This window comes from Hevea brasiliensis, chromosome 14, assembly GCF_030052815.1.
Source record: "Hevea brasiliensis isolate MT/VB/25A 57/8 chromosome 14, ASM3005281v1, whole genome shotgun sequence".
Taxonomy (NCBI): Eukaryota; Viridiplantae; Streptophyta; class Magnoliopsida; order Malpighiales; family Euphorbiaceae; genus Hevea; species Hevea brasiliensis.
The window spans coordinates 89,590,812-89,607,692 of NC_079506.1; the positions used below are offsets into that span (position 1 = coordinate 89,590,812).

The 16,881-nt window shown below is 32.2% G+C and overlaps 2 protein-coding genes across 3 annotated transcripts; one reads left to right on the forward strand and one right to left on the reverse strand.

Moving 5' to 3' along the window:
* Positions 1–5,941: 5,941 nt before the first annotated feature.
* On the forward strand, positions 5,942–7,907 carry LOC110670798 (uncharacterized). Its single transcript, XM_021833020.2, has 2 exons — positions 5,942–7,056; positions 7,146–7,907. The coding sequence occupies exons 1-2, from the start codon at positions 6,206–6,208 to the stop codon at positions 7,783–7,785; spliced, it is 1,491 nt and encodes a 496-aa protein (XP_021688712.2). The 5' UTR covers positions 5,942–6,205; the 3' UTR covers positions 7,786–7,907.
* Positions 7,908–9,200: 1,293 nt separating this feature from the next.
* On the reverse strand, positions 9,201–13,739 carry LOC110670799 (uncharacterized). 2 transcript variants are annotated; one of them, XM_021833021.2, is made up of 9 exons: positions 13,507–13,739; positions 13,282–13,407; positions 13,096–13,175; positions 12,241–12,294; positions 11,735–11,992; positions 11,573–11,635; positions 11,080–11,148; positions 10,943–10,988; positions 9,201–9,607 (listed from the first exon to the last, which is right to left on the reverse strand). In XM_021833021.2, exons 1-9 carry the CDS (start codon positions 13,538–13,540, stop codon positions 9,543–9,545), a joined length of 795 nt encoding a protein of 264 aa, XP_021688713.2. In that variant the 5' UTR covers positions 13,541–13,739; the 3' UTR covers positions 9,201–9,542. The 2 variants fall into 2 exon arrangements, with proteins under 2 accessions (XP_021688713.2, XP_021688714.2); XM_021833022.2 differs by having other exon boundaries at positions 13,096–13,163; positions 13,507–13,738.
* Positions 13,740–16,881: the final 3,142 nt, after the last annotated feature.

Here is a 16,881-nt window from a genome sequence, read left to right on the forward strand (position 1 = left end):
AATATCAAATAATAATAAAATAAAATAACTTATATATATATATATATAATCTAAATTTAAGGTTACTATTAATCATGATCAACTCAATTCAATACCAATAGTCAAAGAGAAAATAAATTTTTAGAGTAGTCGTAACAAATCAAGGAAAGAAAATAAAATCAAATTCACCAATTATTGAACAAAGAATGAGAATTTTTACCTTGAAAACAGAATCGAATGTGATGAATAGAGAAATAAAAATTTAGGAATTCTCTGCGCATATCAGATTATAAATCGTATATATATATATATATATATATAATAATAATTAAAAGATAATGAAAATACCCGTTGAGAGTATTAGAAAAAGAAGAGATTATTAGGGTATATATATATTTCAAGAGTTCTATTTTATGTAGAATGGGATAATTATTATTGAACTGGGTTGTTCAGATTGCAGATATATATTTAATTTTAAAATAATATATATATATATATATCTAAAAATAAATAAGCAGGTCATCCAATAAAATAATGTATATTTTTTTTTATAAATATATTAAATTGTTGTTAGCTAATTAAAATAAAATAATAATAAATATATATGGGTTTCCACAATTAGTTAGTCATCTAATCGATTCTCAGCTTCATTAGCATCTCTTTTTATCATTTTCGAGTTAATTCTCAACATGGTAATGCTCCATCTGGATTTTCAGACATTCTAATTGCAAAGTTTCAAGGCTTCACGATCTACTAAGATCCCAACAGTGCAAGGTGTGCATTTACTTGAAGCTGAGCACTAAAATCCCTCACTACTAGCTGCACCATTATTAGCTTGTCGATTTCCTATGAAAGGAACAATGATGAAAGAAACCCTTTTGTCCTCTGCAAAGTTGCAAACAATGTTGTGCATGGTCTTGAATGGAGCAGCCATCGTGAATGGTTGTATTGAGACAGGACCATGAGAGTTTTCTGAGTAATTTAAAAAGACAAGTATGATATGATTTGGCTTATTAGATTTTGATCTCCTGCCATGGCTACTTTAACTTCTTGTATTGTTGGCCTTACAATGCAGGTTGCGAAAACACCATCGCATGTAGCAATTGACTAGGCAAGCATGGCAGAACTCTAGCAAGTCGGCCTAATTCAGTAGTTAACAAGTTGTGTTCATCCATGACATCAGCAATAGAAGAAAAGATTGTTACTGATAAGCCTTGGAAAATCATGGATATTTTATCTTCCTGAAGAAACTGCATTAATTTTCTAGTGTTCAATGAAACTGAAAATTAAATTGAATAAATATAAGAGGTAAATGGAGGCTTCAAATGCTTATAATCCAAGCAATTTTTTTGCTGTTCTTAGCAAAATTGCAGTGTCTGTTTTTACAGCAGTGATGATAACCAAGATTAATCCTGCAACGATCATCAGTATCTCAGCATTTTTTTTTTTATATGTCAGCTAGAAATTTAGCAAAAACACACTAAATCTGAAAGCCAAAATATGTTCCTTTTCTTACTAATCAATACAACTGTAACACCCCTAATTTTTAAATTTATTATTTTATGGGTAAATATTAATATTTTATTTTATTTAAATTTTGAAAAATTATTTGAGATTTTTCTGGTTTTAGAAATCGGGTTTGATTTTTCGAAAATATAAAACTTTGATGATTTTTAAAATTAATTTAAAGACCACATGGCAAAACTAAAAATATATTTGGACTCTACGAATTTTTCTGAATTTTCTAGAATTTTTTCGAAATTTTTGAGCCTCGTTTTTGGTCTCAAGGCAGAGTAAAAATTCAAAATTTTGTATCTTGAATCGGATCGGCAGAATCGAATCAGACAGGATCGGACCGATCGAATCGAACCGGCCAGCTCCTTTTCTTCTTCTTCCGCGCGCGTCCCCGACCTCTCTTCCTCTCTCTCCCGTTTTCTCTCTCCTCCCTCCTCCCCACGCAGCGCCGCCACCACCAAGCCCTCCCCACCTCACAGGCGCACCGCTCCAGCCTTCCTCCACCACTGGTCGGCCTTCCAAGTGGCCGAAAACGAGGGTGAGAGAGACGCAACGCGCAGCACACTGTTTCGGCTTTCCAGCCGAAATCCGGCCGATCCGGTCACCAATTGGGCTGAGTCTTGTGTCAAACACCATCTACACCTCGAGAGCTTTTCATAGACACTAAGAACACTAAAATCTATCGAGCGGTTTGCCCAATTTTTGTCCGGAAAGTTTTAGCCCATTTCAATTTTTGGGCTAAATTTCTCCCAAACCGTGAACCCCACGAGAAAACTGAGAGTACCAGAGCGCTCCACTCGTTGAGAGCTTTGCGGCAATATAAATTTCAAAATTTTCCGACACCATTTTTCGGTGGGTCCCAATAAACTTCGTAATGTTTTTCCGAGCACTAAATGAGCTTAGAAAATTCCGTAAAAATTATATACTAACCCCCATGTTGTGGGCTTCGTGTAGGTACCTTCAATTCGCGGAAATTCCACGGTTGTCCGGATCTGTAAATTTCCGGTCAGACAGACAGGTTACCGAAAAAGTCTTGAACTTGGGTCGAGATTTTAGCTACCCCACAGTTATCAGACGTCCCGAGTGCATTCCCGAGATAGGAATCGGCATAGGTAAATCCGAACCTTACTTTTTCTTAATTTTCTAGTGCTTGAATGGGATTAAAAATCTATAAAATATTCGTAGTAGCTTAGAAAATTATGATTCTTTTTGTATTAGCTTAGTAATATTGCTAAGGACCGCGGGGCAAAGTTCTAGAATTTTTAGAGCTTATTTGGGTAGTTTTTGCAAAAATGGTCAATTATAAGGACTAAACTGTAATTTTACATGTTGTGATTGATGACTGTTTGGATGGGCCAGGAGGAGCTGTGTGATGTGATTGAGTTGTGGGTGTATGGTTTGTGGATATAGAAGTGCGTTTTAAACCCTTTTGCAGGTTGGGTAGATCCTAGGTATAGGGGAGACTCTACCAGATTTTCGGCACGACTCAGGACATATTTGGTCTTTTCTTGGTTTGTATTGAGTCAATTGTATTAAATAATTATAATAAAATTTTCAGTTGAGTCGGGACAGCCTTCCTCCTTCGTCCAGCCGCCACAGTAACTTCGGTTGAGTCTGTGAGTAAAATATTAATTTTAATTGTAATTTCGATATTATTATATGTTCAAGCATGCCCATGCATTACCTATGTGTATGTATCTATGTAGTTAAACTCTAGGCACGTTTTATGTTGCATTCACAACTGTTAAAGTGCCATGGATGTTGTTTGTGGTAATTTGAAGCAGTGTGTGTGCGTTGGCGTGCGTGTGGTATAGTATTGGATATGGACAGAACGGGTAGACACGGCTTGAGATCTTCGCTGGGACCCGGTCCTTCGAGGTAGACACGGCTTGAGTTCTTCTCTGGGAACCCGTATTAGTTTATTAAGCGAAAGTTCGGCTTGAGTTCTTCGCTGACAGAGGTTGGATTAAGAGGCTGTATAGGGGATCAGCTCCCATATATGTATTATTTGACAATGTTGGGTGTGTGAGTGCTCCAAATTGCCTTTTTGCTTTTATGATATGAAAATATTGATGTTGTTGTATTTCACTCCACAGGGTGCATTAGCTTTAGAACGCTCACTCCTGTTTATTATTTTTCCAGGCTACAGGAGGATTATTGTTGTAGTTAACCTACTTTTCTTCTTCGCAGGTCGTCTATTAATGTCTGCAATATTTGTATAATTCTGTTAACTCCTAGAATTTCCGCATGTGTTAGAAATATTTATTTGATATGGGTCTGTAATATAATTTGCCATGTTAGACCTATAAACTTATTATATGCATGTATGTTGGACTGGATGAGGGAGCTGAGCTCCCATTTGACTTTATGTTATCATGAGTATGTGGAGGGTGAGCTGAGCTCCTCAATTGAATATATATTGTGTTTACAGGTCGGGTGAGTTAAAAACTCTCAGTTAAAAGATCCATTTTATGGCCGGACTCTATCCGGTTGAATTCTTGAAATTGGGCCCAAATGGGCCTTAGAGTTGGGTTGAGAAATAGTTAGGCTTATTACAGGCCTCAGGGCCTTTAAGCTGGCTCAGATCCTAGTGTCAGTCCGGCCCATAGGTTGGGTCGTGACAACAACTTTGCTCAATTCAATAATCACGATTTTTGTTTTTCAATCTTACAAAATTCATAAAAGAATTTACCAAAATAAATGCTTTTGAAGAAGAAAAACGTCATTGTCATTGATTAAACAGAAAGTGCAATATCTTCCATCCATCAGTTTCATGTTTATTTCGATTGATCCAGCCATATAAAACTTGTTTCTTCTTAGAGTTCATGCTGTCACCCCCACAAACGTCTTCTCCTATAATTGAACTTGAATTCTTCCCTTAAAAACGCAATAAACTTTACAACTGCACCGACGCTTATTTCTTCTTTGATTGCTATCTTCTCTCTCATGCTATTCCTTAATATCAAAGATATATATATATATATATATATATATATATATATATATATATATATATATACATCATCAGATGCTTTCTCTATCAAGGTTGGCTAGCTAATGAAGAGGCAGACTTTCTCAAAATTTCTTTTAATTTTAAAGTTACAATTGCAATTCATTTTTTTTTATTTAATTGCTTAACTTAGTATAATTTCCTTGCAAATAAATTCTTTTACCTAATTAAGAATTTTAGGCAAGAGATGAGAGTTCTAAAGCATTTTGATTCTATTCAAAGAGTAGGCAGCATATATATATATATATGTATATGTTTTGTGGTTACTTCACGCTTTGTTTTTGTTGAATATAGATTTATTTATTATATTCTTAGCTAATTTTATCATATCATAAATGTATTTTTTTTAATCAAAATTCTTACCACTTCCACAAGCTAAGCTATGCACATTCATTTATCTGAAAGAGTTGGAAAATTATCACCTAATTTAGCTTTTTTACACTTAAATAAGAATGTCACTATAATTAGTTTAATATTAAAAAAAATTAAGTAGTAATATAAAATGACAATTAAAGATTCATTTTACATTATTAATGGAGATGTTGTTAAAAAAAATATTATCTTAAATATATTAGTAATTAGATGTCATTAAAAATTATTTTTGAGTTAAATTTGACGTTTGTCCTTTTTCTAATAATAAAAACTCCAAAATAATAAGAGAGATTTGCTTGATATTACTACTGAGAAAATGGGTATTAAAAATTAATTTAAATTAAAATTAATATTTTTTAATTATAAAATTTTTAAAATAATTAAATATATTTTTTTAATTGCTTTTTTTAATATTTTTTTTCTAACAACATCTCAAGTAATATTTTTCAAAAAACCAATTGAAACCATAATTCTAAATAGACTTTTTTTAGTAGACTTTTTTAAGTAATATTTACAATAATATTTATTTTTTTAAAAAAAGTAAATTGGAAACCTAAATATAGCATATAATATATAAAATTCTTCCATGTTTATGTTTGATCTTTACCAAACTGCATGTAGCCTTTTTGGACCAGGCTTTTAGATAAGGATAAATTGGCCTAAAATCTTTGCATCTCTTTTCAAAAAAGCTCCTAATGGAATCTATTCCCATCCCATCCCATCCCATGCTTTGCTTAATTGGCTATATTCCTTGAGTTTTGCAGTATTCAATAATTTTTTTTTTCACTTTCTGATACTATTTATTAACCACAAAATTGTTTTAAAATTTTTCATTGTTATGTATTTGCTTGGAACCCATGTGCACTAGCTAGTGGTAACTATTAAAATTGAGAAAATTATTAAATATAATTTTTGTATTTATAATAATTTTATTCAAATAATTAATTATAACAAATTATATTTCACTATAATTAATGATTATATTATGTTTATTGTTTATACAATAATTGTATGGAATAAATTTGCACAAATGTCAAAAGATTTTGATGCTAAAGTAGATCAATGGCTAACCTATGTTTGCTTCACTTTTGACATTTCCTTCTTCCCTACTAAATCTCAACTTTTTTATTTTTTTTTATTTTTTGCTTTTATAATTCAAGGACTGTTGAATGGTGTTGAATCCAAGACCCCACCTAGATTTTCTTAGGTACCAACCAAGCTAGTGTTTGGCACTAGAATAATCATCAAGAAGTCTTTAAATATGAAGATTTTCCCTTTAGTCTTTGAAGAGAAGCATTACATAGAGCTTATCTTGATTAGCTTGCTTTAATGGCTTCTTGTTACTATCCTGATATATTTTCTTGGGTTCAGAAACTTCCACCAGTTTCTCAATGGAAAGAAAATTCCATGTCCATATGCATATGTTCTTCTGCTTCATCTCAACCATCCCTTAATCTTTCCGTGATCAAGAACCCTTTCTCTCCTACTATTTCCTTCTCTATAGTTGCATATTTCAATCTTCCCATCTCTCTTTGGACCTCAAAGCCCATTAATACCAACCGTAAATCCTTCAAATTATTAGATAATGAAACAGTTTCTAGTCTTCTAATCAACCTGGTTGAAGATGTTCTCAGTTATTGTTCAAACAAGTGTAAATCCTCCATCCAAGTTCCAAAGTTATTGGATTCTGTTTCCAACATTATGGACATCTTCAATCTTGTATTTTTCACACTTTCATTTCTCATTTGCATCTATGAAGCTCCTGCTGATCTCAGGTCCAAATGGCTTGATAATCTCAAGACTCAACTTACTAATTCTCAGCTAAGAGAAGCATTGAAATTGTTTATGAAAACCATAGGATCCAATCTTGAAGAGCAATGGATGCGTTCAGTAAATCTTGCAATTACCAACTGGATTCCAGAGCTCCAAGCTACTAATACAACTTTGAAGACACCATCACCACTCTTTTCTTACTCACTTTCAACTTTCGAACTATGGAAAGTTCAGTTATATTGTCCTATCATCTCCATGGATATTGAAAGTTCAAGCAACTCTTCAGCTGATGAGAGACTGCTTTTTTCCCTTAAACACCATCAACTTGAAGGTGTAATCCAGTTCAATTACAAAGTCATCATTCAAGAGGAGTGGGTTGATGTGATTGTAGTTATAGATAATATAAGGTATGCACATCTTGCGTCTCATTATTCAAACTGAATTATATATGAAATTGCAATGTTTTGAGTTTCCATTGATGAAACTGATCATGCAGATGTGATATTGTCCGACTGGTGAATGATACTCTCATGAAAGAACAAGGAGTTGGTATTGAAGAGAAGCATTTTCCTTCAAGAATATCTTTACATCTAACACCAATTCTCCAAACCAACATAATAAGTGTTTCAGTAAGCAAATCTTCAGATAATCCAACGACAGAGATTGAAGTAGGAAAAAGCATTGAAACTTCATTTGACCCTCCTAATTCTTTCTTGGGGCTTAAGCTTGCAGTTGGAGAGACAATATCTACAAGCTTGAAACCTTGGAAATTTGAGGAATCAGTTCATGGGTATAGCTCAATATTGAATTGGTTTCTTCATGATAGCATGGATGGACGAGAAGTATCCTCCTCAAAACCTTCAAAGATGGCTTTGATCAACCCTAAAGCTTGGTTCAAACACAGATATTCAAATGCTCATAGACCTTTCAATAGGCAAGGTGGGGTGGTGTTTGCAAAGGATGAGTATGGAAATGGTATAAGATGGAAGGTTGACAAAAGTTCCATGGGGAAGACAATGGAGTGGGAGATTAAAGGGTTTATTTGGTTAACATATTGGCCTAATAACTATATAACATTTCATAGTGAAACCAGGAGATTGGAATTCAGAGAAATTCTTCATCTTACCATAGCTTAATTAGGTATATGATTAAGTTTCCCACATATCATCATCAACTTTGTAGTTTCCGCAAGGTAATTAATTACCTCTTGATGTTCTTCAATTTCTGTTCTAGAATAATAAAGATGAATATTTTATTATTTTTTGATGATGAATGTCAACCTTTTGGTTAAATTCATTTCCATGTTATTTATCCTCCTATTATAATTATTTTGGTCTCCCATCTTAATAATTTTTCTGATCATGGAAATTCTTGAGAAATTATTTTTTTTTTAAATTTGATTTGGTGATATTCTGTTATTATATATAACAAAAGGTAATTAATGATGATACTTCACATTAAAATAATACAAAATAAATTAAAACTTCATAACATATTACTACAACTTCTAACTTTAAAATTTTGAATTTGAGGTTCAACTTGAATTATTATTTTTTTTAATATAGGATAAAAATTAAATATATATACATTATTGTTTTGTACATTCATATAGTGCTCTCTTATGTTCATCACATATATGCCTCTTGTTTTACCCATTTTGTTATGTGTTCCCATCACATAAATCTTAGATTTCTTGTGTTAATTTAATTATGATATATACTAATCAGACTTACTACATATTAAGAAATGGTGTTAATAATGAAAACTCCAAATTAAATAATATAAAGTAGATTAAGGCTTCATGTTATAATAGCCAAACAAGAGTGTGCCACTTGAATTGCTAAACCTTATCCAATTAATCCAAATTTAAAATCGATATCCTTTTTTTTTTCCTTTTTTATTTTTATTTTAATTGCAATAAATGGAGGTATAAAGCTCGAAAGGAACATCTTGGATGCAAGAAGCCTCTATAGTGTCAAACACTAGGAAGGAAATGTCCATAGGCTGATCTCAAAAATAATGAAAGCCCGTATCACCATAAGTCCCACCTAAACAGGATATCTATTTTTAAAAAAATATATATAAAAGAGGACCTTAATTTTTTAAAATATAAAAGAGCATCTGGATGCAAGAAACATATGTGACCTGGAAAGCAAGAGTAAGATTGCACGGCTTTAAGCTGAAACGTGAGATGTTCCGTGCACAAGTTACAAAAACTTTCCATGAAAGAGGGTTTTAGACCTAAAGAAACTATCTTTCAACTTGAGGAACACCCTCCAAATCCTGCATGATCAACTCTTAACCTGCTGAGGGTAAGAAATCTCCCGAATACCTCGCCCACGAGGAAGAGCTGCATTCGTTCTAAGATGTTAATTTGTACGGTTTCCCTTCCTTCTAATTTGATATCTTAACATGCATGTTCATACAATGGTGAGGCAATAACTATCACCAAAAGATGATGGCTTTGGGCATTGTATTGGCACGGAATTGATGACAATAATGAAAATCATAAAGGTAAAAATTAGGAAAAAAAAAATGCATAAATTGAATCGTCAGAAATGACCCAAATGTTCATTTCAACGAACACTAACGGTTTTTCAGAAATACAATTTGCCTCAACAAGGAACAGATATCTATAGCTTCACTAGTATACAAAAAAAATATCTAGTACAAATATCAAACTTTCCCCAAACTACAATGTTTAAACAATTATTTTTCCGGATATAGTCAATAAAACTAACAAACAAAGCCAAAGTAGCAATCACCACAAAATGTATGTCTTCCAATTGCACAATCAGTGAGTAGATGATGGAAAGAACTATAGGGAAAACAATCTGCATTACTTCAGATCTTTCCAAGAACAGAGTCAAGATCTGGAGACAGGACAGAAAGCTCACGTGTTGATGCCATGAAACGATGGCAAGACAGCAATAAGAGGGTCTCCATAACCAACAGCATCTGTCATCACATTTAAAGGGTAGAAATTATCAGTTCATAAACTTTCACAAACTATACATTTCATCAGCATCAATGCATTGTTATAGCTCCTAACTTTTCATACCCTTAACAACTTAACTGTGAATGCAATATAATGCAACTTATCAGAAAAGCAAGTCTGTTGGATAAGGCCACCTTTTCTCTCAGCTATCATTGAAGGACCTAAATCTTAGCTATTAGGCAAAAATTAACATCTAAGAACCCAAGGAATTTGAAAATAACTGTTGCTACATCATACCAAAAGGCATTTGGTAATTAGAAAGCCAATGTAAGTAATAAACTTTTTCCATCCTAGTACCTTCTTTTAAAAAAGTTCATTCATTGGAGTTATTGAGTTTAAACTTTAACATATCAATGCCTTGTACGAGCAAAATGCACAACATAGCATAGAGAAAATGCGAAGCAAGAGGCTTAGATCCAGAAAATTAAACCACTATCTGTTTTACACTTTCATTCACAATTAAATAAAATATCACAACACAAGGTTCAGCATCAACCAGAAATGCATTGAACCTCTTAAACCTTAATGATTATACCGTCAATTTATCAATTCCTATAATTTAAATTAAAATATCATAAATTTTGTTTATTTGCACGTAGGTGGACCCTTTGCACTCTTTTAGTTTCCAGCTTTTTAAGTACTTACATAACTTACCACATAATTTGGTGCCAGCCCTTTTCACTTTTTCATTCATTCTTACCAAAAACAAATTGCAATATATATATATTGATGTAGACCAAATAAAGAACAAGGACCAATCCTTGTGAAAGAGAACTAATTTTCAATAATTTTGTTAATCTCAATAATAATCATAGTTCAAAGCTATTGAACAATAGAAAATTAGTTCTATTTATAAAGCTTACAATGCTAACCAAATTAGGAATAGAAACCCTAATTCAACTCAAACTAGAAATAATGAATAAGATAAACTAGGAAATAATAGATCTAATAATAATAAAATTCCTAAATAATAAAAACTTTTTCAAATTTTCCAATTTTATAATAATTAAAATTCCTATATAGAACTCTTTTCCCATACCACATTACATATTTATTTGATCTAAAGTTCCTTCACTATTTTCTGTGAAAGATGTCAATGTTCAGAGACCTAAGTCTGCCTTGGAACATGTTAGATAAAAGTATCATGAGAATCATGTTTGGTTTACTGGATTCAGTTGGGTTATGCAAACAACATCCTTTTGTTAAGTGTCAAAGTAGAATTCACTATTCACATTATTCAAGAGATTAAGATGTTAAAAACCATACGTATAGCAATAAGATGATAGACATTATACCTCCATCATTGAAGAGGAGCTTTAAGACTTCTCCAGCCACATCTGACTGCACAAACAGAATTCACAACAAACACCATGTAAGGCGCATCTATCACTGAAGCAAAGCCAGGAGTAAAGACATGAAAACAAAAGGCTACCTTTACAGGAAGTTCAGTACCAAATTGATCCAAATATCCTATCACCTGTCCTTCTTTAATTATATCACCCTGTAAATTGAATTTATAAATTTTCAGAACTTAGAACCAATCCAATAAAACCATGATAGTGTTCTTATATGATGCCATAAATTTCTACAACATTTGCATTATCAAAATTTTGAATTTAAGCTCTGTCCTGCATTGAGCAAAACTGGAAAGAATGGATTATCAGATGATCCTGGCAACTGCAATGAGTAACATAGCTTAAATTTCATCCTCAACAAATTACAACTTATAATTTTGTGCTAGAAGATAAAAGCAAATAATTAACTGCAGATACAAGTAATTGAAATAAATAGAAATTTAAAAAACTGAACACAGACAATGAACTGAATTTTTTCTTTTAAAAAAAGGTGGTTATTTGAGGTGATCAACAAATTTTAAAACAAAAAAAACTCAAATTATACTGGAAATAAGCATGCCATTGTAATACCTCTTTAAAGATGGGAGGTTGCCTTTTTCCTTTCACTGTTCTGTTTCTTCGGAATGAGCCGACCTGGAAAGAGGTGATACAAATGTTCTATTAAGTGTTCAAAAACAAATGATATCATGAAAATTGCTCCCACTCTCCTTAACATCAGTATATCACCCCTACCGTCGGAGAAGCAACTAGAACATATCCAGTAGCTCCAGACGCCTCTAAGGCAGCTAATTTGGATGACTTCCCAAATGAGACATTTGTAAAAGGAGTGGTTTTTTCAGTAGAGGTTTTGGGTGGTGATGGTGGGGCAACAGAAGCTGATATATCCATTGGCTTAGTTGGGATCGGTGGTGGTTCTGTAGGTGAAATGTTGGACATGGGAGCTTTTGTAGCCCCAACATTGCGGCGCAAATGCATTTCAAAATCCCCAACCTATGACAAAGCAGCAGATAATCAGTCAATAAATGTTTTATGCCTTTACAAAGCCAAATATCTGCAGTGATAATACAAGGATCAGCAATGCAATCAAGACAAGTATTTGCCACTACTACTTTTAATTTCAAGTTGGTTATACCATTTGCTTTCAATAATTAGGCATTTTTTAATGATATCAGCCAACAAGAAGAATTGACTTGCAAAAAAAAAGAACAACAATGGCATGACAAAAATTATAAATTTACCTTGAGTTTCAGTTCAGCAACCTCCGTCTCATCACAGACCTCTAGTACCAATGCCTGATGATTTGGAAACAGTTAGCAAGGTTGATATGTTTCAAATCAGAGTAAGCAATAATCAAAATGAAATGACAGTAATCAATGTCAAACAACTAAAATAAAGAGTTGAAACAAAGCAATCTCAAGGAAAGGGAGCAAATTATTAGCATAATAAACAAGACAAACTATCAAACCGTCGTTGCAGAAATCATTTCATGCACCACCCTCATCCCTCAGGTTCTCTCTGTTTCTAAGAAACCTCAAAGTTAGTTGCTCTAGTTTGATATTTAAATATAAAAATGATAATAATGATAATCAAAATGTCCAAATTTGGAACGCTGATTTGTTTGCTAGGACATAGTTTCTTAACAGGGTAAAATTATTGTTAATATCATGCATTCTTGGGTCATCATTACAGGAATTCATTAGTTGACATGATAATATGTTAATTTTCCCAAGTTTAGTCGTCAGGACTCAGTCCACCATAACCTTAACAATCTGAACAAACTATTATGTAATAGATAAGCACACATTTCACAAACTACAAATGGGAATTCCCAATCCAATGGCGAATTTCAAATTCTTGCTAAAGCCAAATAATCGGCATTTACAATAATTTTAGGATGAAGAGCCAGAAACACTCAACAGCAATACACAGAGATTCTGGAGTCAATAAAATTTCAACAACTTGCATTGATGCTGCTATGCATAAAACCAGCAAACGCTAAAAATTTCCAGTTGCAACAACATAAAATTTACTACTAAAAGATTCTATATAAGTATCAGGCAGACTTCAAAACGTCTAAAAAGACGAGCACTCACTTCAAATCCATTAGGAAAAGTAGCACTTCGCGAAGAACTCTTCTCCAACGAGCCTTTTACAGCACCAGCTGAAGAAGAAACTACCTCATCATTTCCATCCACACAACCGTAAAGCTTAATAACCTCAAATCTAGCTTCACTAACCACAAGCACCAGCAAAACAAACAAACTAACTAACTAACTCACCATCAGATTTGGCCGTTGCAGCAGCAGCTTCAGGCGCCCTTACACACGAGACGACGGATACATTTCGCTTCACCGGATAAGAAATAAATTTCCGGCAAACAGTCAAGCGCTGGCCGTACAACTTACCTGGAGCAGAAGCAGAAGGAATCAAAATCACCAAAACATAACAGATCTCAGCAAAATTTACACACAGAACACAGACAGAGAGGGAAGCAAGAGCATTACAGTGAAAGGATTGGAGAGCAACAGAGGACTCCATGGGAGAGGAGGAGGCGATAACCGGAAGAAACAAAAGATTTTTGTGCGAGGAAAAGAGGAGATGAACTTATAAGCGAGAGTAGTTTTGGTTAGTTTAGCTACACGTTTGGATTAGAGAGACAGAGAGAGCCATTGTAATGTCCGCCAACTCTCCTCAGTTTCTCCACCCACGGGCCAGGGCCATTCTTCGGCTTTTGATATTCTTTGGCGTTTGCTAACGTGCACTGTTTGCGCTTTATTATTATTATTTAGGGGGAAATGGCAAAAAAAAATTCAAATTTTATTTTACTTTATAATTGTATTCTGATTTTTTTAAAATATTATTGCAATAGTCTAATTATAATATGAGCAGTAAGATACAATTACATTATTATTAATAATTTAAAATGTAATTGTTAAAAAAAATTAAATTTAATTCTTATAATTAATTGAAATTTAAAGGATTTTTTTAAAAAAATCATTTAATATAAATTATATCAAATGATAATTAATTAATGTAAATAATATGAGATAACTAAGTGAAATGCTGACTGTCTTAGGTAAATAATAAAAACTGATCTCTTATTAAAACATAAAATATAAAATTAAATTAAATTTTAAAAATTAAAGTATGATCTAATTTAAAATATCGACGGCTAAAGTAAAGTGAAAAAATTATAATTTTAAATTTTTTATTTATTAGAAAAATCTCAATGACTACAAGTATTTATTTTAAAATAGTAAAATTTAAAAATCTTAAAATACATCATAATTAATTTTAAGAATTGAGATTAAATAAGGAATTTTTAAAAATTTAAATTTAAATTTGCACAAAAATTAAAAGATCAATATAATTAGTCTAAAAAGAAAATTCCCAAAACTATAATAGATTTTCAAAGTCTCGTTTGGCATATGAATCTTAACATTATTAATACTTTCATCTCTTTAACTTATTTTAAAATTTTGTTTTCTCTGCAAAACAGTCACTTCATTAGCTTTTCTCATCACATTTTATCCATTTGATCATTTAAATAGGTTAAATTACTTTTTCCTTTTTAGCAAATGAGTTAAATTAATAACTCGTTCTTAAATTTTATTATTATTAATATTTTTGTCCCTTTTCTTTTTCTTTTTCTATATTTCTCTCTTTTATTTTTGTCTTTCTCACTTTCATCAACAAACTCAAATTTATTAAGAATCTATTTGATTCAATTCGATAATAAAATTTATTTCATTTGTAAATGAATTTCATGATAATATTCATTTATAAATGAATTTATTTACTTAAAATATTTTATATTAAATATAGAATCCATTCTAAATGAAATAAATTTTGTATTTAGAATATATAAAATAAAATAAAATAATATATAATAAGAAGATAATTTATTACTTGAAATATATAATAAGAAGATAATTTATCACTTGAAATATATATGATTTTAAGTGTAACGACCAAAGTTAGAGATTGTTACTAGCGCTAAGGATCGAATCAGCTTAAAGCTGTCAGAACCCGTAGCAAGTCTAAAACCTGTAAACATACCTTTAATACCTGTATTATCAATACTAAAATGTATAATAAACCATTACATTTTAGTCTTTTCATCCATACATAAATATCTTTAACATAAAAGTAGTTCATAATTTAAACATTAACATACATAAGCTTTAAAGCGTAATTGTTCAACATATATACTCCTGAAAGAGATAATAAAAACACAAACATCATCCAACATACTTAAATATTACCTAACTCCAAAAACAACATCAAGCATACTTAAATATTACCTAACTCCAAATTTCTAAAATTATCAACACAGTACTATCCATTCACATTTTATATGTTCGTTTACCTGTACAACATACATAAAGAAAAGTACTACAACTATTTGTGGTGACCTGTCTTTAAAGAACTCTTCTAATCCTGCAAACCTGCATCTGGGGGTTAAGGGAAAGGGGTAAGCTTAAATAAGCTCAGTGAGTAAACTACCAACATTAATTATATCATTCATTTCATACATATGCAATGCATCATCAAAATGAGTTTTCACATCATAAATATTTCACAATGGACTTGTCACCAGTAAATACCTAAATCCAATGTGCCCGGCTCATACAAAAGTTTTTCAAGACTTTCACTTAAAATATGACATGTGTCATGTACCAGGAGTATCGTAGAGATCTCCTCTGATGGGGCATCATAATGATTTCCCTATGGGATTTTTATAAATCCATAACATATATAACATAACATAGTCATAAACATAGGGGGAGTCAGTGGGTCATCCATTATTTATCAATACACCAACAATAATTTTGTAATTATGCAACATCTTCGTATTCTAGATACATACATCCTAAATAAATATGACATAATGCATTAGGATGATCATAAATTAAAATTAAAAAGTCTACATTTATTAAGGTTAGAATTACTCACCTCTTATAGCCTATCAACTTCTTATATCGAACAGTAGCTATCCTCGGATCCTTAACCTTCCGAGTCTCTCAAGCTTGATCCTATAATTTTTCCGACACTGCTTTTTGGTCCCCCAAAAAACTAAGTAACTCGCTTTTTCTTCTTCGCAGTCGTTAATTAATGTCCAGAAAACTCCCCGTAAATGGTCCATTTTTTATGGGACGACTGTCCGGTTGAATTCTGAATTGGGCCCAAATGGGCCTTAGAGTTGGTGAGGAATAGTTAGGCTTACGGGCCTCCTGTGGGGCTTTAGGGTAGCTTAGCCTGTCCTAGCCTTCGGCTTGGGTCTATAAAATTAGACCCTAGAGAGTTATACAAGACTCTAAAACTCTATACACATAATAAACATCTTATTCTAGGCCTTAAGAATCATGAAATTAGGTTTTGGAACCTTGCAATTGAAGGAGAAATAAAATGGGTAGAACCAAGTTCGGCTACCAGAGTCTTGGGCTTCAGCTGCTGAACCTTGAAATACCGAGTGTCCATTTTGGGTAATAGCCACTGCAGCTATCGAACTTGGAGAATTCTCAGATTTTCTGAGAATATGCTTTAGCTGCCGAACCTGAAAATTTTCAGAATTTATAAGTAAAAAACCTACAAAATCCTTCTCGCTTCAACACCCAAACTCACTCCAAAATTCCAAAATTCAAACCAAACATATATACATATCTATAGGGCCTAAAATAACTTGAAATCATATTTAATACCCACATACATTAACCAAACACTCAAATTTTTTGTTTTCCCCAAACCCAACATAACATATAGAAAGATTTCCTCAAATCCATAAGGGGAATTACCCATTTGAGGCCCTTAATACTTAAACATAACTAATCTAACAACAAAACATGTAATTTCAATATAAAATTATAAAACCCTAACCC

What these genes read in the sequence shown, in the direction of transcription:
- LOC110670798 (XM_021833020.2), top strand. Translation starts at nt 6,206, where the DNA reads ATGGCTTCTTGTTACTATCCTGATATATTTTCTTGGGTTCAGAAACTT. An exon ending in GTAGTTATAGATAATATAAG is followed by an intron (nt 7,057 to 7,145) that starts GTATGCACATCT and finishes CTGATCATGCAG; the next exon opens with ATGTGATATTGTCCGACTGG.
- LOC110670799 (XM_021833021.2), bottom strand. Translation starts at nt 13,540, where the DNA reads ATGGAGTCCTCTGTTGCTCTCCAATCCTTTCACT. An exon ending in TGCTCTCCAATCCTTTCACT is followed by an intron (nt 13,408 to 13,506) that starts GTAATGCTCTTG and finishes CTTCTGCTCCAG; the next exon opens with GTAAGTTGTACGGCCAGCGC. An exon ending in TGCAACGGCCAAATCTGATG is followed by an intron (nt 13,176 to 13,281) that starts GTGAGTTAGTTA and finishes ATGATGAGGTAG; the next exon opens with TTTCTTCTTCAGCTGGTGCT.